This window comes from Caloenas nicobarica, chromosome 19, assembly GCF_036013445.1.
Source record: "Caloenas nicobarica isolate bCalNic1 chromosome 19, bCalNic1.hap1, whole genome shotgun sequence".
NCBI lineage: Eukaryota > Metazoa > Chordata > Aves > Columbiformes > Columbidae > Caloenas > Caloenas nicobarica.
The window spans coordinates 3,054,009-3,080,813 of record NC_088263.1 but is presented as its reverse complement, the minus strand read 5'-3'; the positions used below and the strand labels follow the sequence as shown (position 1 = coordinate 3,080,813).

Sequence of the window (26,805 nt, the reverse complement as noted above, 5' to 3'; positions counted from 1 at the left end):
CCCAGAGAGGTGGTGGGTGCCCCATCCCTGGAGACATCCCAGGCCAGGCTGGACAGGGCTCTGAGCAACCTGAGCTGGTGCAGATGTCCCTGCTCATGGCAGGGGGGCACTGGGGGAGCTGGGGAGGGCCCTTCAACCCAAACCACCCTGTGATGCTATGAATACCTGCCATCCAAGCACAAAGGCTTGTTACTTGTCTCCAGGTTCAGCAAATATATTCTAAAACAAATATTCACAAGTAGCTTCCAGCGACACAGCAGGCAGAGAGAAGACACTGAGCTCCCGACCCACTCTCAGTCTCCCATCGCCAGAAAAGCCTCCTCCCTCACCTGAGTTTCGGCAGCCAGGCGCGGCATGGAAGCCGCTCGCCCCTGGCTCTCCAGGCCTGGTTGGTGCTCTCCGTTGGCAAGTGTGGGGCTGATTTCCCTCATTTCTACCACCTAATAGAAACAAGAAATGGTTTCAGTAGCAAGAATGTGAACATCAGCTTTGAAGCCGTCATCTGAGCAGGCTTCTGCTAAGTTCAATTCAATTGTGAAGAGAAGCTGGGAGAGAATTTAGCGAAGGGCAACGGAGCTGGTGAAGCGTCTGTAGCACAAGTGTGATGGGAGCGGCTGAGGGAGCTGGGGGTTCAGCTGGAGAACAGGAGCTGAGGGGAGACCTTCTGATCTCTGACCTGCCTGAAAGGAGCTTGGAGCCAGGGGGGGTCGGGCTCTGCTCCCCAGGAACAAGCGCCAGGACCAGAGGAAACGGCCTCAAGTTGCGCCAGGGGAGGTTGAGGTTGGATCTGGGGAACAATTTCTTCCCCAAAGGGCTGTGGGGCATTGGAACAGGCTGCCCAGGGCAGTGGGGGAGTCACCATCCCTGGAGGGGTTGGACAGACGGAGATGAGGTTCTCAGGGACATGGGGCAGTGCCAGGGGTGGGTTAACAGTTGGACTCAATCTTGAGGGTCTTTTCCAACCAGAATGATTCTATGATTCTAAGAAAGAGCTTACTTTATCTACAGTGCTGTCTTCAACAAGGACATGAACAGGCCAAGCTCTTCCATCATCTCTGACCTGAGAGACCTCTCCTCTGAGTTTGTACACTAATGACAATGGGATTGGGACAAAGGGACAACTAGGAGACGCTAACCCTAAGTAACCTATCGCAGCAGGCACCTAATTCCAGGAGAAGCGTGTCCACATACGCATCTGTCAGGTTTGGATTTTTTCCATAACATTCAAGTAAACTTTGGGTTGTAAGAGAGAACAATGTTTGACTCAAGGGGCAGAAGATCTCCTCAGCTCTCAGGGAAGCATGTAACCAAATACCTATTAAAATTTACTGCATTTCAGTCTGTCTTCACCTGTTTGCTCACCCGTTCAATGGGGATTTCTTCTGAGTGGCCTCGTTCGAAAGCTGGTGTTCTGGTTTCATAAAACACATCCTGGGTGCGTTGGGTCCCCCAAGAACTGGACTCTTTGATCCCCCCCTCTGGGGCTGGCCTGTCAGACAGAAAAGAGGGAAAAAGAGTAACTCTTTTGCAAAGAGATTTTACTGACCTTATTGTGTTGAAGCTAAACCGCTCAGATACCCTTTGAGGTTCCACTTGCAAAACTAGCTGCAGGGTAGGCACAGCTGCTGGTGAAGCTATAAGGTCCCCTGGGTTTTGCCAGGGCTGCTTTCTATATAGCCTGAAGATCCCACAAGCAACAGAGAAATCAAACCAGGCAGCACGTTGATGTTTGGGTTGTGGTTGGTTTTTTTTTCAGTAACTAAGGAAAGCAAACTTCTACAGCCTAAGTTCTGTGAAGAAAAATTGAGAATTTTGGAGTTTGGGCAAATTATGTATGCAAGACTAATTAGATGAATAGCCCTAAATGGCATTGGTCAAACAAATACTAAAGTACGTTCTCTGAATGTACAGTGGTACAAAAGGTCTTGGGTTTAACTCTTGAGTCTGGTGTTGGTTTCCCCATCAGGGTTATTTGGGACATTGAAACCTTAGATGTCTATCACTGAAAGTCCACAGCACTTGTCACCCAGAGGAAAGGCACCTGAAGAAGAGCAGGAAATGGAGAATTGATTAGGGATCACTGTTACTGTAAGCGTTTGGGAAGCTCTCTGTGGAGGAATTGTTTTGTCCAACCAGATTCTGTCCTGGAAAGTCCCAAGAAGCTCTTGGTGTTACCAAGCGCCATGAGCTTGAGGGACTTCTTTGTTCCCAACGACCTTTTTACTCTGAAAAACTCACTGTATTGGTGGCTGGTGTTTGCTTTGTTGTTTTGCAATGATCCCAAATTCCTGTAAGTAAACTCGTGCTTAAGACCAGCCACAATGGAAAGTTCTCCAATTAAGACGTAGAGGAGACCATTAAGAAAACACGTAGCTCTGGAGAACTCAACGCTACCACCACAAGGATAACTGCCCCTGAGGCACAGTGGGAAGCAAAGCCACATGGAGGCATTTTGGTAGGAAATTGTCCCAACCATGGCATGAAGAGGCTGCTGGTCTTGGTGTCACCAGCTGTGGGGTCCCACCTCCAGAGCTACTGAACCAGCAGCGGTTGGGGTTGGTGCCTATGGCCAGTGTGTTCCCCCTTGGCATTACGGTTTTGGTGGGGAGGCCTGGGGGTACTCACAACGCGCCCCCGTTGTTGAGCGAGGCCGAGCTCTTCTGGCGGAGGAATGCCTTGGCGTTGCTGAATGCTGCCGGCTGGGTCTGCTCCAAAGTGGCCTTCAGGGGGTGGAAGAGCGACACCGGTCCAGGCTGCCAAGCACAAGGAAAGGTTGTCAGAGGCAGAGCTGTGTGTGGAAAAGACAGTCTGCAGTATGGTTTTTAGTTAATAAAATGCCCACTTTGTCACCTTGAAAGATCAGCCCAGCAGAAAGCACATCCCAACCTTCCCATGGCTGGAAGAGGCTTTGAAGGACAAGTGCTGCCCTCAGCTCTGCTGCAATCCCCCTTCCCTCTAATGAGTATTCCCCCACCACCAGGGCACAGCAGGGATTTCATACACTGATGTGGCCGATTCAGCTCGTCCATCATGTCCCTGGGTCTGCTCCAGCCTCTCGTCTGTGAGACAGACAGATGGACAGGCCATGCTGGAGATCAGCTGGATGATCATCTTGAAATCAGTGGGTATCTGTCCTATCGGAAACCATTGGGGTTTCAATCCCAAGCCAGTTGTGTGAGAATATTTTCAAGAAATTGTAAAAATTTTCAAATCTATTAGAGCCAAAATGATCTTGAATAATTCCCATTTTCAAAAGTAACTTCAACGTGTTATAGCCAAACTATCACCAGCTTTCACGAATTCTTTGGTGTTCCAAAGAAATCTTTTGGTGTGCCGCAATCCCTAGGCCATTTCTGAAAACAGGACTGTCCTGGTTTTGTTAAAAATCAAGTTTCTCTTTTAGTGAATTTCCCTGTCAGCTAAAGCCTTCTAAATAACTGCAGTTTTCCTGAAAGCTAGATACATGTTTTGGTAGACGAAGCAATGGAATGCGAGGTCATTGATAATGATGCATCTCGCGAGATGTGCAAGCAGGAGGTGAACTGAAAATTGACCAACTAAAGTAATCCATCCCATTCACGTCATACTTCATATAAAAGTGGGGGATCACGAGGATCTCGTCCCTTTTCCTTATGGCCGACATTGGGAGAGGACCTTGCGAGTTGTCCCTGCGAACTGAGGCCCAGTGACAGACTGGATCCAGCTCCGGTTGGCTGCAGAGGCCAGTCCGGGACTTCGGGTGCCGGCCCCACATCTGCCGGAGCAGCTGCCGGGACTTTCAAGATTGGTTTTGTATATTTGGTATTATTTTCTCTATTTTTATTGGTAGCATTAGTAAAACATTTTTAATTTTTCCAACTCTCTTCTCTCTGTCCTTCTTTCCCTCCCAATCACCTGTCCTTTGTGGGAAAGGGGGAGAGGGAGGGGCTGAAGGGGGAAGGGGGTGAGAGAGGGTTAACAATACATCTGCCATGGTCTTATTGTCACCCCACAATCAAACCACGACAAGGACTTAGCCTGCCAAATGTTGCTTGACATTTTTTGGAAAAGACCTTTCCGGACCTACTGGAAAAGGCAACTGCAAGACTTTTTTTTTTTTTTTTTTTTTTCTAATTTCTGGGTTTTTTTGAGAGAGTCTTTCAGCAGAGGCTTCCAGTTTTGAGACAGTGTTTTCAAATCCTGCCTGGACAAGCATCCAGACTTTCTGGACGAAACGTGCTGGTGACTCTCACAAGAGCTGCTGCCCAAGGCTGGAGAAGAAGCTGCCCAAGAGGGAGGACCGAGAACATCATCTTCTGGCGGAGTACCTGGCACAGGCCCCCCGCAGGCTGGTGGACTTGTTCCCTGCTGTTCTTGTTCTGCTTGTAGAAGTCAAATATCATCAGCGCCGCGTAGACCTTCCCCACGGTCATCTCATCGGCTACCGGAGGACAGCAAAACGCAGCAGAGACGTTTGGGTGAGGGAGGGGAAAGGATCGGGAGAAGAGAAGAATAAGTCAAAAAAGCACAAGAAGTAACAACAAATGGGCACAGAAAAACAAGGAGAAAGAAGAGAGGATGTTAAAATACGGAGGCAAAACAGACACAGAGAAGAGGGGGGGGGAAGAAAAAAAATGGTTACAACAGATTTCTTCAGAGCTTTGCCTGTTGCTGCCATCCCCGTCGGAGGAGGATGGCCCATCTCTAGCTCTCAAATGTTCACAGAGACCATGTAGAAAAAACACAGGCAGGAAAACTCTGTGGCATTGTAAGGATTGCTGACACAAGAATTGCTAAATTAATACCAGATCCATGGCCAGCTTTTTATCAACAAAGAAGCCTTATTCCTATTTCTTTGAATTACAGTCACCTCGGTCATAGTGGGCTAATATACATTTAAAGAGTATTTCACTTTTCCAGATGTCTTTTCTCACAGCTTTGCTACCAGCCCTTCCCTGCATGGCAGCTGAGCAAAGAGTTAAAGCAGCAGATATTGAGGCATCAAGAGAGAAGGGAAGGAAATTACTTAAGCAGTCACTACCCACTGATTCGCACCTCCTCAGCTCCCTCATTTTTCTTAATTAACAATGCCTTTATTGCTCTGCGCTTTTTCTCATTATTCAGAAATCCAGAGCCCTTGTCTTGGCCAATCAAGACAATAACTTTCCATTTTCTCAGCATGTTCACCCAGGACATCAAGTAACACGAAGGCCTTTAGCCCCAAAATACCTCACTTCTGATGCTGTAAGTTCTCTGAAAACTTTTTTTTTCTTTTCCTGGATTTCTGGAGCCTGGATGGTAGAAGTTGCTCTCCTGTCCCGTAATGCACAGGCTGGAGGCAGCCAAAGCTACAAAAAAGCTCTGAAAGAGGCCACATGGGGCATTGGTCCCTTCTTGGAGCTGGTGTTTTTTGGTTTTGTTTTTTTTTTTTTTTTTCCTAAGTACAGGAAATCTACTGTAGCATAATGAAATACATGCCTAAATGTGGCCTCAGCTTCCCTGTGCCTCATGTGGCTGTGGCACAGAGGTGTGGGCTGGGAAGAGGGGATCCCTAAATGCTGACCTGCGCTGGCTTTCTTTGCTGCATCCTCTGTGCACCCAGATGGGACCGGGGACAGAGCAGACAAGGAGGGACAAACCCCCTCTGGGCTTCTGGGGTGGCTGGGGTAGGGTAGGTGCTTCCTGATGAACCACTTACGTTTGTGAGGAGGCACCAGCAAATCCAGAGTCTTCTGGGACAGATTGGGCCAAACCAGCGAGATCTCCTTTCTCAACTCAGCGTCACACTGGTGCTGTTTAACACCCCCTGCAGAATGGGAGGGGAGAGAAAGGGGCACATTAAGAAAAGTGAAAACCCCCTGTCCTGTCAGCACACCCCACAACTCGCACAGCAAGCACGGGGGCGACGTTTCCCCACTCCCACTTCTCCAGAGCACCAAGGCAGCACCAGCTATGGGTTGCCCAGAGAGGTGGTGGCTGAACCATCCCTGGAGACATCCCAGGCCAGGCTGGACGGGGCTCTGAGCAACCTGAGCTGGTGCCGATGTCCCTGCTCATGGCAGGGGGGGCACTGGGGGAGCCGGGAAGGTCCCTTCCAACCCAAACTATTCTGTGATTCTACAATGCAAAGGGAATCGGTGACCTCCTCCATGAACTCATCAGGACCATCATCACTTCAACCTGCTGACCCTCTGCTGTTACTTGGGGCCTAAACTTAAGCTTAGACTTATTCTACCTGACTGCAGGTGCCGGACAGTGCCAGCGGCAAGCAGCAGCACCTCTCAGGACCTGGTCTGAGGTGCTGGACTATGAGCAATGCCATGATTGATTATAAACCCTTTCCACCAACAACTCTTACTGAAGTTTTTGGCAACAATACGCGCTCTCCTGTATCAGCAGCATCAAAAAGCTGCTATGTCACAATATAAACCAGAAAGAACTGAAAACAGCGGCGTTACTAAAATGACCAAAGTGAAGTCTCGATACACAAGTGGAAAATGATTAAAGTGGATGTAAGCCAACAGGGCAGCTCCCAAATGAATGCACAGCACGGTAGGCAATTAAGTAGTTCATCGGAATGACAGAGATTATTTTTCTAAGAGAAAAGTAATGGAAGGAGGCTCCGGGTACTCTGCTACATCATGGTTTGAATTCCCACATGGAAGCTCATTAGGGAGCGTTTATTAAGGGCCTGTCAGTCCCACTAAAGACTCGATTAAATGTAGCACCCGAAACCTATTCAAACAGAGCACCTAACAACAAAACAGGTCAAAAACTCACAAGCCACAGCACATATAAACTTTAGAAAGAATCCAGCATTATCAGCTGAGCTCTTTTGTCGGGTTCCCTTCCAAAGGGTGGGGGGAGCCTTTTTCAATTGAAAAACTGTTTGGATTACCATTGCTGACAGGTAAACAGAGTCCTAAAATCATACAAACTCTCGCTGCCCTTATCTAGAGGTTATTACTAAAATAAGTTGCTGTTCCCTAAAATTCCAGGCAGTCCTAAATTCACCCTTAGAAATGAGTATCTGATACTGGGTGTCGCTCCCCAGGGGAGTCCCAGTGACCTCAACATTTTGTCTTCTTCCAGCAGCGCCTCCCCAAAGCATCTCAAGGGCAAAGTTTAAGCAACGTATGAGGGAGGTATCAATACAGAGAAGTTGAAGGGCTGGCCTAAAACCACTTCAAGAAAGAACAACATTCTAACCCTGCTCGCCCTTCCCTCATGAGAACATTGTTACCTCCTGCTAACTTTTAAATTGGGTACAAGGGCGCTTTGGCTGGTCATGCCTTGATTCTGACCCCAGCCAGCCTGATTAAACAGTGTAATGACCCAGAGAAAAGGCCAGTGTATTTTATTACATCGCAATGTTTAATTGGGAAGTCAAGTGTATGCCTGATTAAACACTTAAACTTTATCTCATGGCAGAACACGGCTCATGGCACTTGGAGCCACTGCTTTGCTGCCAGCAGACAGCAACTGGAGAGGAAAGGCTGGGTTTTTTTCCCTCATGCTGGAATAGTCTAGAAAAGAGGTATGGAAACTCCTGTTTCTGTTATACAGCACCAAGCACGGAGCTTCTGTGACCAAGGCTCTCCACGTCTCGTCAACAGGTTGACCAGATTACAGCCACCCCAAAGGCTGAGGGATGCTCAGGACCCCTCTGTTGCCTGTCCCCAAAGTTCCCGGTCCTTGGGTGCAGGCAGGTGACCGGCAGGCAATAGGAAAATAGGATTTCCACCTGGGGCAGGATTTCTGGGGTTTGGGGAGGACACCAAGCCAACAGTCGAGTTGGGGTTTGAGCCCACACGTGCTGTCAGACGTCACCTCCCTCTCACCTGAGGCCAGTTTGATTTCCAGTGCGGTGCGGATCAGGGCCATCAGCGTGGACGTGAAGTGGACGGTTAAATCTTCAGGTGAGATCGGCATGTTCATCCGCACCAGGCGCTGGAGAGAGAAACACGGTGGCTGTGAGCGGGGGCCAGGATGCCTCCCCCCCATCCTCCCCTTCCCCTTGCTGGAGCCCTTAGAAATACCCAGATTACAAACGTGTGTGAACTTTTTGTGCACTAAGCTAAAATACATCTTCTCCGTATAAACGTCAGCTCCTTTTCAGGAGTTTTAGTGGTTAAACAACTGATTTGCCAACATTTGTACTGCAGTCCTACCCGGAGAGTTCTTCCAAAAGAAGTCAGTTTGAATGTTTTCACCCCATTTCCCAGCCTGGTACCCTGCTCCTGACAGCCTCCAGTCACATCTGCAGCCTCAAGATGTGGCTGGTACCAAAGCAGTATGCTCAGGAGAGAGAAACCACGGAGCCGCCTCTGCCATCCCTTCCTGCACCAACTTCTTTCACCTATATTCTGCCTCTGCAACAGGAGCGACAGAAATAAATGGGATTTGGCACCATTTAAGATAAAGGGGGATTTGCATCCAGCGTTCGAGGATGCAGCTCCACCGAAAAGTGACTCTTCCAGCTGCGCAGGTGGCCTCGCCAGCAAGCGGGATGTGAGGAAGGCACTGTTGGTGACAATGGCAACAGGAGGCACCTGAGTGCTTTGGACGACCGCTCTGCAGGCTCCAGAGTGGTCCCATGATGATGCATTTTGTACACGGCCTGCAGCACACTTGAAAATAAGGCTGGCGAGCCCTGCGCTGGAGCTCAAGTAGTCTGGGGGACTTTGGGTCTGGCTGCAATGTCCTTTTGGATGGAGACACGTGGGTTCTGTCTCTCACCTCCTTTCCCCGTGGCACCCCAGGAGCTCTGAAGGTCTCCTCCTTTCCTTCCAGTCACTGAGCTCCATCCAGACCTTACCCATAGGGGCTGGATTAACATCAGCAGGTCTATAATTTCCCCCAGCTATGTTCTTTCAGTCCAAACACGGAATAGTCCCTCAGGATCTCTATTTTCCAAGATCTTCTGACCTGGTAGCAACTCCTCCCCCATCACCAGCCAGGACCACCTCTGACAGGGCAAATTAATCATTTGTGTAAGCAATGAAGTACCTGAAATTGCTGTGGAAGCCTGTGGCTCCCTCAGCACTGCTGGCAGCAGAGCACGTAAATGCAGATGGGGAGCAGCACTCTCCAAGCCTTGCTGAGAACCCTAGTAATGCATTTAAAGGATGGATTTCTTCTCCTTCAGCAACCTAACAGTTTCTCAGCTCCTTGGTTTTCACAAGCGGTTTAGAAACTTCCTTGGCTGGAGCCACATCTGACAAGCCTCTGTGCTTCCGTTCTCCGAGGGTCTATGAGCCCGAGGAGGTCCCTGGGCTTTAATCTGAGCAAAGCCCTACAGCAGCCTGGAACACCAGGTGTCAGCTTGGCCTGGGCCCCTTGCATGGGAGGGAATTGCATCCACATCTGAAAGCTGCTTAGGCTGTCATTTTGATGCCTATCACTGTACAGAAACCTTCTCTTTGTTTAGCACAGCCCAAGGCGCTGTGAAGGAAACGTCTGCACGGCCAGCAGCGGGTGCAGAGAGGGCACAGGAGGGGCCAGACCCCACTTCAGCTCTGCACACTATAATAATACTATGCAATGTCAAGGGCTGTGACTATTTCTCAGAGGTGCAGCTTTGAATCCTCACTTCAGAGTCTCAGGAGAGGCAGAAGGCTCAGTGCAAGCCCTGACTTCTCCTCTGCTCTACCCAAAACCAAGTCAAGACTAGTGAACCAAGACTTGGTCACCTTTTCCATCACTGGCTATGCCTTCCTGCTGAGAGAAAGCTCCAAGACACAGTTTCCCAGAAGTATGAACTGAGCTGCCTTAGGCAGGTTAGATCTGGGGAACAATTTCTTCCCCAAAGGGCTGTGGGGCATTGGAACAGGCTGCCCAGGGCAGTGCTGGAGTCACCATCCCTGGAGGGGTTGGACACACGGAGATGAGGTTCTCAGGGACATGGGGCAGTGCCAGGGGTGGGTTATGGTTGGAGTCGACGATCTTAAGCGTCTCTCCCAACCAAAATGATTCCATGATTCTATGAATTTGATGCCCTGAGAGAAGACAGACTCCAGCCCTGGGATCTTCTTCCAGCCAAGGAGAAAATGTTCCCCCCAGAGGGGACACGTGGTGGGCACAGGGCACTAGTCCAGTGCAAAACGTCTGCCTCTGAAGTGAGCTGACATTCAGAGGAGCCAAATCCTCCTTATTTATCTTATTATACTTCTTCAGAACTTGTTGCATGCTGCAGGGACAAGAGACTCATGTAACAACCTGCCCCGTCTCCTGAAGTCTGAGGCAAACCATTGTAAGCTCCAAGAGCTTTCTTAAAGCATGCCCAGAGGTCATCTTCCATGTGTGACAGGCCTCAGAGATAGGGAAATCAAAGCCAAGACTCTCCTGCCTTTATAAGTCAATGAGTATCAAATGCTGGCAACACTACAACAATATTTTCTGTTCACTTTTGTCAAATGAAATAGCATTTTAATTCAGACTTTTGCCCTCAGCACACAAAAAGTTGCAACACAAGTATCATATCAAATAGAGCCCAGTTACCACTTACAAGGTCCCACTGAACCCCAGTGGGAGAGAGTTAAGGGATGGAGAGAGAAAGAAGATGCATGGAAGTGAAGAACAAGCAGATGAGAAATAATTCCCCCAGGAGAGCTCTATCCTCACAAAAACTAGCGCCAAAAGACTTCTGGTGACTGAGACATCCCAGGTCCCTCAGCTGACTTCCTAGACCAAATTCCCAAAGTACACGAACGCAGAACACAAACCACATCACAGGTATCTGCTGCAATGCTGTATGAAGGTCTTTCCCACTACATTTTTTAAAAAGGATTTAGGAGGAAATTTCCCAAGGGGATACACACTTGCAATTGCACACTTGGCTCAGCAAAACCGACTTTCAAGTTCTGGGTAGGAGCGCTGCAAACAGCTGCCTCCATGGAAAAGTCTCTCCCCAAACCACATTGCCGTCTGTACTGCCTGGTCTACAGCATCTTTCCCATCCCAATATGCAAACTGGTCCAACGAGTCAACCCAGACACCTTTAAGTCATCACGATTTCCAATCAGATAAACCATCAATTAACAGAAAATGAGATTGCTGTGTCCTTCCTTGCCTATCTTGCAGCCCCAAGACGGGGATGGCTGCTCTACTAGTCCCATCAGGAGAGGACAGGCTTGGTCTGGCTTGGGTGGGATGTCCCACTCTCTCCTTTTCATCAGGGTGACAAACTGGGATGCATCTCCCCGTCCTCCCCTGGGGCAGGCTGTTGGTTGCCAAGTTGAGGAGCACTTGAACTGCAGGTGGGCTGCAAGTTGCACCTACCAGGGCAGAACAGCTGCCCATTTCTTAGCAAAAAAAAGCCATAAAAGGGGTCAGAAGAGCCTTATAACTTGCTGCAGCTAAGCCCAATGAGTCTCAGCTACAAACCACCCTAGGTCCCCTCGGACATCAGTGAAAACTACTTTCTTGGAAGCCTCTGAGTGGAAAAAATATATTGCTTAAATGGATACCATCCCTGGAGGTCTTTAAAAGATGTATAGATGAAGTTCTTATAGGCACGGGTTAGTGCTAGATCTAGGTTATGGCTGGACTCAATGATCTTGAGGGTCTCTTCCAACCTAAATGATTCTATGATTCTATACACCACATTTCTGGGAGACCTCCTGCTGAAGAAGCAGCAGTTGGAAGGAAAGAATTGATTCATTTTTGATTGAAAAGAGTTTTTCCAGTGCCCCATGTGGGAGGTGAGGGATGAGGTGTTTTGGTGGGACGTGCTCACACCATGTCCCCAACACCATTGTCACCCAGAGGAGCCGAGGAGGCAGCCGGACACTGGCACAGCCGCCCTGGAAAGGGACTCGGCACCTCAACTTCCCTGCACATTCCTGGTGTATTTTCCTAGTGTCAGTAATGCAACTAAAAAACTAAAACCGCAAAGAAAAAGAAATCTTCATTTTCCCCTCTAATATTATAAAACAACTTTAACGTAAAAAAATCTCCTGCCAATATACACAGAGCGAGAAATTTCAATCCTTTCAAGGCTACTTTATAATATGACCTATATTTTAATTAACTTCCATTTAATTACAACCCATTTAAAAGGAACTGGAATCCAATTGAAACTGGTAAAATTTATCCAAGTCAAATATTCTGATTGACCCAAACCTGCTAATTGAAAAATTAGTGAAGAACATCCCTAGCCACAATATAAGAGAAAATCTCAATGTTTTTCATAAAGCATGGGCAACAACATGGTTAAAAAAACCTCAACCTGTTGTTTAGCCTTTACACAGTTAAAAGTAAAATTAACATCTCCTCCATTTTTATTATTTCTTCTGGCTGGATTTGCGCTTCAAGGTCATTCCTTAGCAGTTCCTTGTGCTTTGGACCACGACACAAAAATTCGATTAAAAAAAATGAAACTGATTTGCATAATTTTCCATCTTTCTAAAGCCCAGATGGAAAACGCACGAGCCTGCTGGTGCAGATGGCAGGGAACCCAATGCTTCCCCGCACCAGTAAAAAGCATCACTTGGGGCACCCTGGGAATCGCCAGCCCCAAATGAGGGGCATTCAGGTGAATAATAGCTAAGGAGCAAGGAAAAAAAAAAAGGTAAAAATCCCTCTCCAGTGCTCAGATCTGGCAGGAAAGGGCTCCCTGTGCTGCTCCTCTTCCTCCCTTCGTCTCTGATTTCCTCGGGAGGGTTTGAGAAGCACCGGCAGCAGATGGAGTCCCCGTTCCTGATTCCCAACCTCGCCGGGGGATCCCTCCTCCAGCCCTTGGTTTTAATTAGGCTGATTCGGAGGCATCTCCCTCCCCAGCAAGGGCCAAGGGAGCTCGTTAATGTTTCTGCAGGAAAAGGCCCCAAAGGCAGGAGCTGCAATATTGTCTCTAGAGTCTCCTAATTAACTCAGTGCAGATAACGAGGTAGTCACCAATTACAGCCGGGGTTAGTTAACACTTTTTGCTTCAGTTACTTGTGTGGTCAGGAGTGGTGCAGGCATCCCTCATCTTCTAGTAGTGATTTAATTGCAAATAACAAAGACATTGCTAAAGAGAAAGCAAAGCTTTGTGTCAAGCAGAATTGGCAGAATTTATGCCCTTTCAGCATTTGGTTTCTGCAGATCTTCTGCTTCGAAACTTCTCGGACAATGTCCGAATAGGCGAGGAACTTGTTAGAGAAACGGGGGAAAATTCATCCTGGTGTCAAAAGCTGGGATAAAAGGTCTCCTGCTGGTTCCCAGTCTGACCCAGAAAATGAGCACTAAACAGAGATATCTGCACTGTAAATTTTATTCACTGTTTGTCCAAACGTTAGCAGGACGAGGAGCATACTGAGCCAGGAATGCCAGGAAAACTGTCACCCCGATGGATTTGAACTACTTAGAGCACCCCATGAGCAGCTCCTGCGCAGCCTCTGGGGCAAGAACTGCTCTGGGAATAACCCCCAAACGTGAATAAATCCAGCACAATGGAGCACTGCTTGTGGGAAATGAGGCTGAGTTGGGTGAATAAATTATTTGCTATTATATGAATAATTCACCCCGACCTAGTTGTAATTATTCTACTCTCATTTAACTCTGCTGCTGGCTTCAGAGATGTTGGCCGCGACCTTCCCCCTCCCACGGCCAGCAGAGGAGCCAGGTCTGTGCCCCAAAACGTGGGCTCTGGCTCTGGCACACACCCGGACCTGCCATCCTACCTGCAGTAGGTGCAATCTTACTCCTTGTCCGGCAATCTCTGTGCAGAAGAGGTAGCAAGGCTAAGCAGCTATAGCAAACAGACCACTCCAACTCTTGTTCAGCCTTCAGTTACCTAATTTGGATTTTAAAATCCACATAGCAGTGATGGGCAAGGTGAGGTGCAGCCCTGGTGTGGATGGGGAGCCAGCCCAGCTCCAAGTTCAGCCCCATCACGTATCCAGGAATCTTGACCATGTCAGGAGGTGCTAAAGGGAGAGCCAGAGCCATCCTAAGCCCTGCAATGAATTAGAGTGTGCAAAACTGTGCTTGACAGCACTAATAGAATCACAAAATTAAGTCAAGGGCCACTTCCAGCTGCCAGCATCGCCCTGCAGACCCCAGCAGGGCTTTGTCTGGAACTAGAACAGAGCTGGAGACGTGTCTGCTGGTGATGCCATCTTCTCCTGTCCCCGGAGAAGAAGGTAAAAAGATAACTCTGGAGAGCAGAGGGGAAAGGTTTGGGTTATCACCTCTCCTAGCATCACACCGTTCCTAAGAATCACACCCTCAGGCCCTTTCCTCCAACCCCACTCTTGCAGGTATCTCCAAGATATCTCAACAGCATTTTACTGCCAAAGAGAGAGATTTAGCAGCATCACAGGCATCTCCTTCTCCCATTTGCTCTAAAGACACATCCAAAGCTCTGTGTGCAAAGGATGGACTGACTCCAGGTGATGGCAAAGCTGGCTGCTGCTCTATTCCTGCTACCAAATAGCGTATAAACCCCAGGACCCTTCACTATAAAATACAGACCACAGAGTGAAAAAACACCATCAGCCTCATCTGAAAATAGACCAGCAAATAAAGCTCAAGATACCAAATTGAAGTCAAAGTGGTTTTCTTCCCTCTTTTCATCTGTCTGGATAAAAGCAATTTTAAAATTAATTTCTTACCCCCTTTTCTCACCCCCCCAGTGCAGGATAGAGCTCTCCTGGACCCCATGCGTGCACCGCCGGGCAAGCAGCAAACAACGCGCCCCAAACTGCAGAGGCTGGTCATGCTGAGCAAGGTGAAGAGTTGAGAGAGGGGAACCAGAAACAGCAGAAAGGAAGGACAGCAGCCGAGGAGGCTGCAAAGAGGGAAAATTCCAAACGAAATGACAGTGTGCACATACTGAGAAGGCAACACAAAGACGGGGGGGAAAACACACAAAATGGAGAGGACTGGGAAAAACATATATGGAAATAAGAAGGGCATGGGGCAAAAGACCTTTTGCCAGACAGAACAGTAAAGTTTTTTAAAAAAAAATATTTGTTTCTGAGGTAGAGAGCAGAAACAGAGACAGAACCCCAGCTGCAGGACGAGGGGCCGTTGTCCCTCTGCTGGGGCTGTGGGGGCTGCACTATCCTCCCCATGTGTCCCATCAACCGTGGGGAGACAGAAGGAGTGATACTGGGATGGGGGCACACCCAGCAGATGCTGTGACCCACATGCAGCTGCTGTCTGTGGGGAGATGCTCAGCACCGATCTGTCCCCGTGGACGTGCTGTCCCTAGCGCTGCACACACAGGGGAGGAGGGAGGGAGCGAAAACGGGTCCTGTGTCCCCACCAGGGTTTAGTTTTATCAGCAGCCGCAGCTGGGAGTGGGGCTCAGGCCAAGCTGCAGCCTTACAGCCTGGGAAAAATTCAGATCTGGTCTCAAGTCTGTATTTCTGTAGTTTTGGGCTTTCTGATAACGTGAAAAATTAATCTGGTCACCTACAAGCTCAGAGAAAAGTGATGTTCAGCCCAGGTTGGAGCTGTTTGACTTGAACCCATCTCTACTTGTGGTTCAGCCATAGACAGACACCTGTTAGAGGTTTCTTAGTAGATGGGTAAAAAAATTAAAGATGTCTTTAAAAAAAATCAGGAGTCTGTATTTTAAAAATAAATCATTCATCTGTATATAAGTTCTGTGGATTTGTTCTGTAAAGACAAACGACTTAAACTAGATTCCAGCTAACTTGCAGGGAGAAGGCAGACCAGGGAAGGGACATCTGCCGTGTCTCTGCCCGGGGAAAATCTGCTGCAACCATCATGTAGAGGCATGAAGACACCATGCTAAAAAATCAGCCAAAAGGCTTGCTTAAAATGCCTATTTTAACACATAAGCTTTTGTTTCCCCTTTTATTTTCTTCCTTTTTTAACTGTACAAGATTGAAGAAAAAAAAAAAAAAAAAAAAAAAGAATGCTTTATGTTTCTGGTCCGCAGGTGTGACCGCGGAGCAGCTCTCGTTGCCAACACCTCCTGCCGGGCTTTCCGCAGGGACTCGGCTCCGTTTGAAATCAGTGGAAACTCAGAGGTGCTAAAAGGAGCCATTGATTGCTTTAAAAGCATTGGGTTTCCGTGGATAATTGCTATCTCCATATAAATGTTTATCTATCCACCCATCTAACCGGAACAGCTGAGACCTGGGAGTTGGCATTTGGAGGTGGCTGGATTTCTCAGGCTGTGTTAGGTGGGTATGAATCGCTCATAATAGAGATACTCTTTTAAATCAGCTGCCAAAGTGGCCAAAAACAAATCAAAAAGAATACAGAAAAGATATCTAACTGGCTAGCTTTAAGGTTATGTTTAATTTTATTTTAAATCCTAACAGACTGAGGAAGGATCTTGTAGGAATCCCTATCTCAAGCTCTTCTTGCTTCTAAGTGCCTCACACAAAGGCAGGCCTAGGTTTGGGGCTTGAGTCTCTTTGCAAAATCTCATTTTCACATGGCCTCAGTATAAAAACAAGCACTGTTGGAGGGGATGTTGTGATCTCGATCCATCATTGCACCAAGCACAGTGTGGTAATTCGGCTTGGTGGTGGCTGAAATGAGGTCAACAACAAAAAAACCCCTAACCCTGTTGAGTTTGATGGATGCTCAATCACACCAATGCTAAATGCTTATGAGAAACCTCTCCCTCCAAAACTGTGAGGTGGAACGTTAGAAGCTTCCAAGGAATCGCCCCTGCAAATGCAAATTTCCAAGCACCACGATGGGCTTTCCCTGGAGTCTGGGTCTGCTCCGTGGTTTAACTCCCATCTCTCCGAGTTTCCACCACGTTCATCAGGCAGTGTCTGAAAGGCAGCAGCTGGCAGCATTTTGGATAGAACGCTTTTTTGTGGCCCAATTACAAAGTTTTTCAGAATAAACAATAAGTTTGAGTGATTTCTTCATCTTACTGACTGTTAAAATAATTTCTTTCACAAGGGGATTTAAGGAGCCCTTCTGGTGTTGCCTCTGTTTAATAGCTTGCAAACTCCCACAGTACTGCCTACTCTAATTACTCCGATCTAATTAAGAGAGGGGGGGAAAACCAGCATACTACTGAAGGGCTAGTGAAACAGATAGTCAAAGAGCTGTAGGAAGATAAATGGAGATCATACTGGTGGGGTAATTTGCTCATTAGCACCCTCCCTCCACAAATTAGCCTAAATGGAAGCAGAATGAGAGAGGAGAGATAGAAACACTGATAGAGATAGCGGAGACGTAGTTAGAAAGACAAACCAACGTGCCATAGTTTCAAAGACCAAAAAAAGGTTATAAAAAAAAAAAAAAAGCAGAAGATTCAAAAATCCAATCTGCTTGGAAAGCAGACAAAGCACCAGAAAAGTCCAGGAGAACAACACTAAAGTCACAGAAAACCAGCGCTCGCTTCAGCCACGGCACAAAAAGCTGGTGGTTTGGCAGGAGTTTCTATAGGGGGTTGGTCTACCTTATAGGCAATGCGAGCCGGGCATTTCTTCCCAAGGCCTAGAGGTGGGGACATGTGTCTCAGCATCTCATACATGTCTGTGTAACTGATGCGCCCGCTGGGAACCGAAGGGAGGGAGGCAAAAGCAAGAGAACACAGAAATCAAACCAGACCAGGTGGGAGGGGGGCAAAAAAAAAAAAAAAAAAAAAAAAAAAAAAAAAAAGGAAGGGGATGGGGAAAAGGGCAACACAAGGGAGCAAATGAAAAGGAGGAGAAGAGGGGAAGCAGACAAGAAAACAGAGATCCGGTTAATCAGATTTCTCAGGAAAGCAAAAGGAAGAGGTGGGGGAAGAGGAAGGTTTCTCGTTGCTGTTCCAACACCCAACGAATCCTCCGGGACGTCCCGCGGCCAGAGCTGCCCCCGGGTCCCTGTGGGGAATCCTTGACGTCCCTGCTGGGGTGAGGGGTGGGGGGCTCGTGTTCTGCTTGCTCTTTGCGGGGGGACACTGCCTCTTCTCACCCCCCCAAACCAGTCGATCGAGGGGCTGTTTCACCATGCCAGGGAGGGCTGGTAGGCAGAGTTATGGGACAGGGAGAGACAGGGCTTCGAAAAAGTATTCAGCTTTCCTGCAGTGAATAAAGAGTTGGGCTTGCAGGTCAGCCTGCAGGCTACGAGAGAAGCAAAAAGCCAGTCCTGGTGTGTTTGGGACTGCTCTGACTCCAAGCTGAGGGTGCAACTCTGCAAAACCTCAGCCGGCCTGAATCCAGGTTTAACAAAACCAGAGCCAAGCACTCGATTTGCAGGAAGGTGGTGGAAGGGGGAACCTGTTTCTCCCTTACGTTTGATGAGGTCCTTCCTTCACCAAGCCAATGTCACCTGGCTGTCTCTGAGGGCAGCTGGCTGTCCTACATGCTAGAGGGACCTGGGAATTCCAGAGATTTGGGAAACAGCCCTTACACCAGCCCATACTGATGGCGTGTACCTTCAGAGCACACTGGTGACAAAGAAAATCCTGCTCTGAAAAACAAAGGGTGCAGAAACTGCAAGGAATTCTCCTGCTTTGCCTTTTTCTGACTACTGAAACTGGGAACATGACGGTGACAATCTCATTCTGTTTTCCAAGTGAGCTGCCTGCTAATTATACTGTGCAAATCTGTGCTACTGGTCACCTGAGGAGACCTGAGCATACTGTGGCCTATTGTTAATTAATGTTTAACCCCTGGAAAAGCAGGACAGTATTATCATCTCCACTATACTAGGAGGGAAACTGAGGCCTGAGCAGTCAAGCAAAACCCCTTTCTCCATCAGGACAGCTCCAGCAGCCGCACACCAGCCCTGACACGGGTCTCAATCCCTATGTGAAGCATTGATGCAGGAGGGGGTGGAAGAGGGAACTTACCCAGCCAAAACCATCTATTCCTGTCCTTGGTAACTAACGCAGTTAAAATACCACCCAGGTTTTTATAGCCCTGAGCTAATGTAGAGGCTGCTGAGACACACCAGTTGCAATTACAGCCAATAGCTTCTCCCTGGCTTCTCTCTTCTGCCCCTGCTCCCTGGCTACAGGTACAGGGTCTTATGCCTCCTCTGCAACACTCTCTAACTCTAAATGCCCAACCAGGTGTCAAAAACACCTGGGCTGGAGTGAAAGAGAAAAGCCATGGCAAGCTCCATGCTGCTGCTTCCACTTGCCCCTCCTTCATCCTCTCCTGCTCTCTATGCACCGGCTGCAAGAAAACCCAGCCTGTAACTGGGACCCCACCAAGCCCAGTGCCATCCTGGGCTGATTCCTTGGCAAGATCTGTCCTAATCTCCCACCTCGGCTCCCAAGCACAGTGTACTTCTCCTGTGCCACAAGGCAGGAGGTTCGCTAGATATTTATCATAGCTTAGGGTCTCAGAGACATAATTTTGCTCCCCGGGCAACCTCTGGCTGTTGCACTGTGAAAAGTTCATCCCTTCATCTCTCCCCAGCCTAGGTAACCATCCCACTCCGCTGCCCAGTTAACCAGTGCCCAGATCGAATGTTTTTTCCAGCTCAGGAAAAGCTTCAAACATTGGTTATTCAACTGGAGCGACAATGCTACGGAGCCCAAACAAAACAGACTTGCTGCTCCCTGGAAATCTTGGGCTGACATTTCTCTCCGGTGTGCACATATAAAGTGCCGAGATGATGCTTGTGCTGCTCTTCCCCAACCCTTCCCACCTCGAGCGGGCAGGATGGGAGCTGGAGGGTTCACTGTCTCATAAAGCTGCCTGTCTCCAGCCAGCTGGGGTGTGGGAGGAGACGGGGACAAGATGCACGGAGGAAAAAGGAGGCAGTCAGTCAACCATTCCTTTTTCAGGCAAGGGGTTAGTTATGTTACGGTTTCTTTCCCGAACCATTGGCGTTTGCACTCGGGAGGGGTAAAAAGAAAGAAAACCAGAACTGAAAATGCTGGAGGGAGTCTCTCAAGTTCCAAACCTTGTATGCCACCCTATGCGGGCACTTCTTTCCTAAGCCCAGGGGTGGAGCAATTACACGTAACAAATTGTACATATCCTTATAATGAATCCGGCAACTGGAAAGAAAACATCAGACGTTATGACAGCAAAAACCGACAGGAATCAGTTTTTCCCCAGGCAAGCAGGAGAAGTTGGAAGGGCAAAAGGAGCTGAAAAGCAAAGTTAGTCTGACAGCAAGTGGGTTTGCAATGAATGAGGCACTTTAACACAGACCGAGAGAGAGAGAGAACTTCCAGCTGCTCAAAAAAAGCTCTATCCTTGGGTTTTCTTCTGCTAAACCTTCAGTGCCATGTGCCAGGCTTTCCAAATATTGCATTTAGTTACCTTTATCACTAACGTTTTATTTCCATCCGCCTCCAGACAGCCCCAACCCAGCAACCGCAGCAGCCCAGCAAAACTAGAGCCCCCGGCACACAAATCGTGTGCTGGATTATTCCTGGGATTCAAATTAGCTGGTTAAAAAGAGCTTGGGCGCCTCCACTTCCCACTGCTCCCACCTACGTAACCCCAGCAGAGCCGTACTCTGCGGCACGGACAATAAATAATTTGCGGCGAGTCCAGAAATTGCCATCTCGAGAGCTGTCCTGGCCATCGGCACTGGGAAAATCCAGCCTTCGTTACCAGGAGGCGAAATTAGACGCCTCAAGGTAGCTTTATGGTCAGTCTCATTAACTCCCAACAATATTTTCGGCTAATTTAACAGCAGGATTAGATTTCTTAATCTTTTGTAAGTAACCAAATCATGTACAAAAAGAGCTGCACTGAACTTCAAAGTGACCTCTAAAGAAAAATGAGATGATTGAGCTTCACTATGTTTATTTTGGTACATTACATAAAGAAGGCTGGAATATTTTGGAATGTCTCCTTCAATATTACTGCTTTTTTGGACGTGAAAAATTAAAGTCTATTCAAAGTCTTTGCAATCAACTCAAAACTATTAATTTAGAAACAGATCAAATGGAACTGTGCAAGTCTTGGCTGCAGGCCTAATCGTGGTTATAAAAAGTATATTGGTTTAACTGAGTCGAGAAGTTTACTGAAATTTTAGAATGGTTTTGTAAAACCAGAGTGTAGAAAATATAAATCAGCAGTTCTCTGAGCTCTCCAAGAGTCCCTGGAAGGCTTGAAAACCAACAGATAAATTGCATCGGAAGGTCATGGCAGCAATTTATGACAAATAGGCATTCTTCCCCTGGTTGTTTAAATCTCTCTGAGTTTTGTTCCTTTCCATCAGCACCCCTTTTATCTCAGATAGTAATGAAAAAAGCTCTTTTTTGGAAGCACCTGCATCTCCTCCTGCCCACTGAAGGTGCTGCCAGGAGCATCTCGGCTCTCAGGAGCAACTAATGGGATGGGACGGCAGGACCAGCATTTCCAGTGCCTCTAAGGGGTGTGCACTGGGGAAGGGGGCATAAAAGATTTAAAGCACTCTATGTATCTTGAACAAATAAAAGTGGATGTAAATCCGATTTTTTTTCTTTCCTGGTTCATCCTTAAATTCAGTGTTTTCACTCATTAACTCACAGCCCTGGACCAAAGCGCTGCATGCGTCCCAGTTCTCTCGCTCTCTCTTTTTCCAAGTCTGAGGCTTCTGCCAACAATAAATCCAACAACTTTCACATACTTACCCCTACCGAGCATCACACATCTACAACAACAACTGCTAGCTGCTTTTTTTTTTTTTTTACTTTCTTTTGAATGGTTTCCCCCGGAAAACTTTACAGTAAGTTGGATTTTGTAACAGAAACAAAGATGACATTGGAAACAATCAGGTAAATACACATGCATTATGCTTAAAATGTTATCTATATAACAAAAGTATAACAACACTTTTACTCTTTGGCCGTGCAGCATCTTTCATCGAGGGTGTCAAGCTATGGAAAGTGGACAAACACTGTAATTCTCTTTTCCTTGGAATAATCAAAGAAAAGACTTAGAGAGAGGCCATCAATGAGTGAAAAATGGAAGCAGGAACCAGCCCATCCACATCTGAGAACAGCGAAAAGTGCCTGGGAGTCTTTCTTTCAAATTATGCAATGGTGATTATTTATCATTCCCCTACACATCTGTATACTGTATACTTTAGCTGAAATGCTAAAAGGAGATGGCCGACATGGGAAACAAAAATTAGATCGATGTTTTCTTTCAATGAGTTTGAGCAACTAGTGGAACAAACAGCTGAATAAAAATTGGATCCTCTAAAGCCCTTTGTCTTCGGATCAAAATGGGGTGCACTGCTGGGAGCCATTCCTTAAAAAACAAATTATTAAGCTCAGTCCATGGGTATCTATTGTGAAATAGCACGTCCAGAGCTTCACAGGAGTTCAGCCCAAATGATCAAAAGATCTGTTCTGGCCTTAAAAAGTGAATGCATTTCAGATTACTTTTAAATTGTGGAAATTTCAGTCCTACTTATGCAAACCTAAGTGATTTCAGTGGGACTATTCACACACAGAAAATCCAGAACATGCCCATGTTTTAGGATCAAGCCTTGAGCATCAAGTCTTGGCTGTTCTTTGGTTCGCAGTTCTGCCCCGGTCACTCTGCCAACATCAATAGCTTCACACCGGAGCAAAACGGGAACGAGATTAGAGAAAAACACAATTAGGATCTTAATATATGACATATTCTGTATTAACAGCTCTAGAAGTGAAAAGGTTTGGGCCCCGAGTGACTCACAAAATGTAACCTCTGTGCTCAGAGTTAACAGAGCGAGCAAATCATTCTGTAAACTTAACGCCTGTGCCTCTTACGGGTGGAAAGTTCCTGAACGCATAAACATTAAAAAAGCACACTGATACTATTTTTTCCCTCGCAGGTGTGTTACTCCTCCCACAGACGCTAATCAGAGCCAAGACTATTTTTTTAAGGAGAGAAGGGGCACTCCCCAAGTTTCCAGTCTCATTGAGATTTTCTAGTGGTAAGAGATAGGACCGAATTTGAAAAAGGGACCCAAAAAAAAAAAAGGCTATTTACTGCCAGCCAAATAACCACAAGGGACTTGTCTGTGTTACAAAGCATGTGGTAATGAAAATCTGCTTGGAGATTACAAGCTGCTAGTCTGTGTGCAGTATATTTGCAGGCTCATAGTATGGGTGGCTTTGAGCTAGTTAAAATCACACACAGTTCAGAGAAACGCAGGCATTTTGGAATAGGTTTACATTTAAAGTTAGCCTAAATCAACTTAACTGAGATTTTAAAGCAGCTTAATTGCATCCTAGCAGGGAGTTTGAGATGCTGATTATACAAACACTTTCTGCATCTGTCTCTACTGAAGGGAAACAAAAAAGAGTGAGAAGATTGGAGGAGCTGGAGGCAGCTTCATTACAAATACAGAGGAGATTCATTGCAGAGCAACTCGTACGGAGGGAAAAGGATACAAAATCAGTAGAGCTTTAAATGAAAAAAAAAAAAAAGTCTCCCATCAGGCAAATTCCAAAGCTGCAGAATATCAAGGAAATTACTGTGACCTGTATCTCAGAGCATCTAGAAATGAAAATAAGCAGGACTGTTGTGCAGTAGCTTTCTCTGGGCAATGGAGAAAAGCAATATATTAAAGTCAGTCTTGCTCTACAAGTGATCACCAGCCAAAGCTATTCCCTTATTTTTAAAAAATTCCTTAAAATGCTTCAGCTCTCAGGTCCGCCCCAGCAGTGCCCTTCCTCCGCCAAAGTCTTTGAATAACAAAAAACAAAGAGATAAAACCATAAAACCAAACACCTCACCGTCTGGCTGTGAGAAAACCATTTCTTCCTTTAGCACACTCATATTTCAGGAAAATTTTATCAGAGGCTCCTTGAGAACCAAAATGCTTCCAGAGTTAGGCTTATCGCATTTTCTTCTTATTTCTATTTTGCATATCTTATGCTTCAGCTGCAAGTCCAAAAGCTAAAATATGATTCAGAAGAACAAAATTCCCCTCTCCAATTTGATGTCATTAGAAGGAGGCTTCCAAGAGCAAAACATCGGGTTTGATGAGAAATGTCCGTTTAAAAAAAAAAAAAAAAAAAAAAAAAAAATCACATTTTCAGCAAACCACCCTAATGCTGAGAAACAGCACGTCACTCCCCGCTGCCTCACAGGTGGGTGAGAGCAAATGATAAATCTGGGTCTGTAGCACCTGAGTCATCCGCAAAGCAGTGGGGCTCATCGCCTCCTTTTACAGGAGAGGCAGCACCTTGAAAACCTGAATTTTGATGTGTGTGGCCTCAGGTCTTTGCAAAGGATTTGTGAAACCATTAAGGTGCTTCTAAACTCAGAGAGAAATGCTGCACAAATGAGGTATCACAAGGCTTGGCCTCCCAAGTTACCCAAAGTGCTGCCAATGGCAAGAAATTCAGCATATTTTTGTCTCCAAACCGGGATGCAGAAACAAAAGGCAATCAAAGCTTTTGGAAATGCAAAGCATCTTTTCTGCTCAGCCATTTAGCCAAGATCATTTGAATTTCACCTATGAATTTTTGGCCGTATGTGTGGAAAGGAGGATGCGTTTTGCTTTCCTGGTTTGTTGCTTTATGTCTGTCTCGTGTCCCTTTGAAGGAAACGCCCTTGTAATGACATCAGGTTTGCTCATCTCCATCACACAGTGAGTTAAGTTGGAGCATTCATCTCCAACATTACCTCAAGCTTTGGAGCAGTTTTCCTTCTGGATCTGGACTAACGTTAAGAATAGGTTGTTAGCGTGTACAGGTATGGTATTTACACACAACGTGTGTCCATTTCTCCATGTTTAACAGTGTACATACCAGGCAGCAGGGTCATATTCAGCCCAGACGCGAACAAACTCATCCAAATGATGGGGCCCAAGGATGGAAGAGTCTCTTGTCAGGTATTCAAAGTTGTCCATAATCACAGCCACAAAGAGGTTCAACATCTGCAGAGACAGAGCAATAACACAGGGAGAAAAGAAAAAAGAAGCTGGGAGAGGGTATAATTCCCTCAGCAGGGTGCGTGGGTTCTACAAGAAACAGCTGCACCCTGGCGAATAGAATCATAGAATCATTTTGGTTGGAAAAGCCCCTCAAGATCATCGACTCCAACCATAACCCAGCCCTGGCACTGCCCCATGTCCTGAGAACCTCATCTCCGTGTGTCCAGCCCCTCCAGGGATGGTGGCTCCCCCACTGCCCTGGGCAGCCTGTTCCAATGCCCCACAGCCCTTTGGGGAAGAAATTGTTCCCCAGATCCAACCTCAACCTCCCCTGGCGCAACTTGAGGCCGTTTCCTCTGGTCCTGGCGCTTGTTCCTGGGGAGCAGAGCCTGACCCCCCCTGGCTCCAAGCTCCTTTCAGGCAGGTCAGAGATCAGAAGGTCTCCCCTCAGCTCCTGTTCTCCAGCTGAACCCCCAGCTCCCTCAGCCGCTCCATCACATTTGTGCTCCAGCCCCTCACCAGCTCCGTTCCAGTCTCTCAATTCTCTCCCAGCTTCTCTTCACAATTAAATGAACCGGGTGATAGGAACTCGTCCAGCACTTTCATAGCAAGGCACATCAAGACAAGAATAGCTAGAAAAAAAACCCCCGTTCTTCAGCCCGAATGTCCTATTTTAGACTCATAACAATTCAAACCTTCAAAGATCCCCAGCAAGATGAGGGCCAGGACACACAAAAGGCTCCTGTCCCTAATGGCCGTTGTCTATCACCAAGCCCAGTAAATGCTTCTGGTATATAAAGATTCTTCTCTTCTTAAAGCCAACGGAAGCGGCATGAGGATTTCAATGGGAAAAGATCAAGCTGCAGCCAGCGGAATGGAAGAGCAGGAGGGAACGGGTGTTCCTGTGCTGGATAACGACCCACGTAGCACAAGGCACTGGGTGCCTCACACCACCCAAGGGTCTTCTTCAGGCCAAGCTGCAGAGCACCGAGCCGAGCACGCAGCCCTGCCCGTGCCTCAGCTGCAAACACGGCTCCTGCCCCTGCAGCAGCGCGTGTAAATTCACTCCTGCGGCTGAGCGCCAGGGCTCAGCAGCTCAAGCACGGCTCTACACCACCTGTTGCGATAGGACAAGGGCTGATGGTTTTAAACTAAAGGAGGGGAGATTCAGGCTGGTGGCGAGAGCCTGGCCCAGGTTCCCAGAGAGGTGGTGGCTGAACCATCCCTGGAGACATCCCAGGCCAGGCTGGACGGGGCTCTGAGCAACCTGAGCTGGTGCAGATGTCCCTGCTCATGGCAGGGGGGGCACTGGGGGAGCTGGGGAGGGCCCTTCGACCCAAACTGTTCTATGATTCTATGATCAAACAACTCTGCTGGGTTTGGGGAACGAGGCCAGTAGTTCGTGCCACCCCGGTCCCTGGATGCTGGCAGGTCTCTGTGCAGCACAGCGCGGACAAGCCCAAGATTCCCATTGAGGTGCACCATGCAGTACTGGACAGGGATGTGCAAACCTGCTCTCAAGGAGCTGCTCAAAGGCTGCAGCACCATCACCACATCAGCAGAGCTCACCCACATGCCACGGGTACCCCACACATAGCTGAGTACCCCCAGGGCATCACGAGACAGCAAAACTTTTGAGAGTTTGCCCCTTGACCCCAAGTCCCTTTCCGTTGCTCCCAGCTCTGGTCAAGACTTGGTACAGTTTTCCCTGGCTTCTGTACAGCTGTTTCTAACGTTCCTGTATATTTTTTAATTTGAATTTATATTTTTCAACAGTGTAAATTACAGGAGGAAAATTATGCCAGGCTGGACATCCACAAAGAGCCAGAAACAACATTTAAAAACCAATACGTTATCCATCTCCCCTCCAATCTACAGTGTAACGACATCGAACAAACCATAAAAACGTGCCCTCCTGGCAAGGCTGTGGCTCTGTAATGCTTTAACCACTTGCGGGGAACCACATGTTTCCTTGCAATGAAGTGCCAAGTGCATTTTAAGAAATGAGTTGCAGCCCTGTCCTGTAGCAGCCCAGCTGCTTGGCTCTCTGCTGCCTGTTTCTGGAGCCCTCCCTGCCTTTGCCCTTCA

At 47.4% G+C, this 26,805-nt stretch overlaps 1 protein-coding gene across 1 annotated transcript in view; it reads right to left on the bottom strand.

The window, feature by feature from the left end:
* CACNA1B (calcium voltage-gated channel subunit alpha1 B) overlaps window positions 1-26,805 on the bottom strand; it is a 284,101-nt gene that overhangs the window by 6,610 nt on the left and 250,686 nt on the right. Inside the window, exons 38-45 of the mRNA XM_065648624.1 lie at window positions 24,593-24,720; window positions 19,807-19,903; window positions 7,821-7,929; window positions 5,678-5,785; window positions 4,308-4,420; window positions 2,626-2,753; window positions 1,363-1,489; window positions 330-440 (exon numbers count right to left, since the gene is read on the bottom strand). Of these exons, the coding sequence (XP_065504696.1) occupies window positions 330-440; window positions 1,363-1,489; window positions 2,626-2,753; window positions 4,308-4,420; window positions 5,678-5,785; window positions 7,821-7,929; window positions 19,807-19,903; window positions 24,593-24,720 (921 nt within the window). The remainder of the gene's footprint in view (window positions 1-329; window positions 441-1,362; window positions 1,490-2,625; window positions 2,754-4,307; window positions 4,421-5,677; window positions 5,786-7,820; window positions 7,930-19,806; window positions 19,904-24,592; window positions 24,721-26,805) is intronic.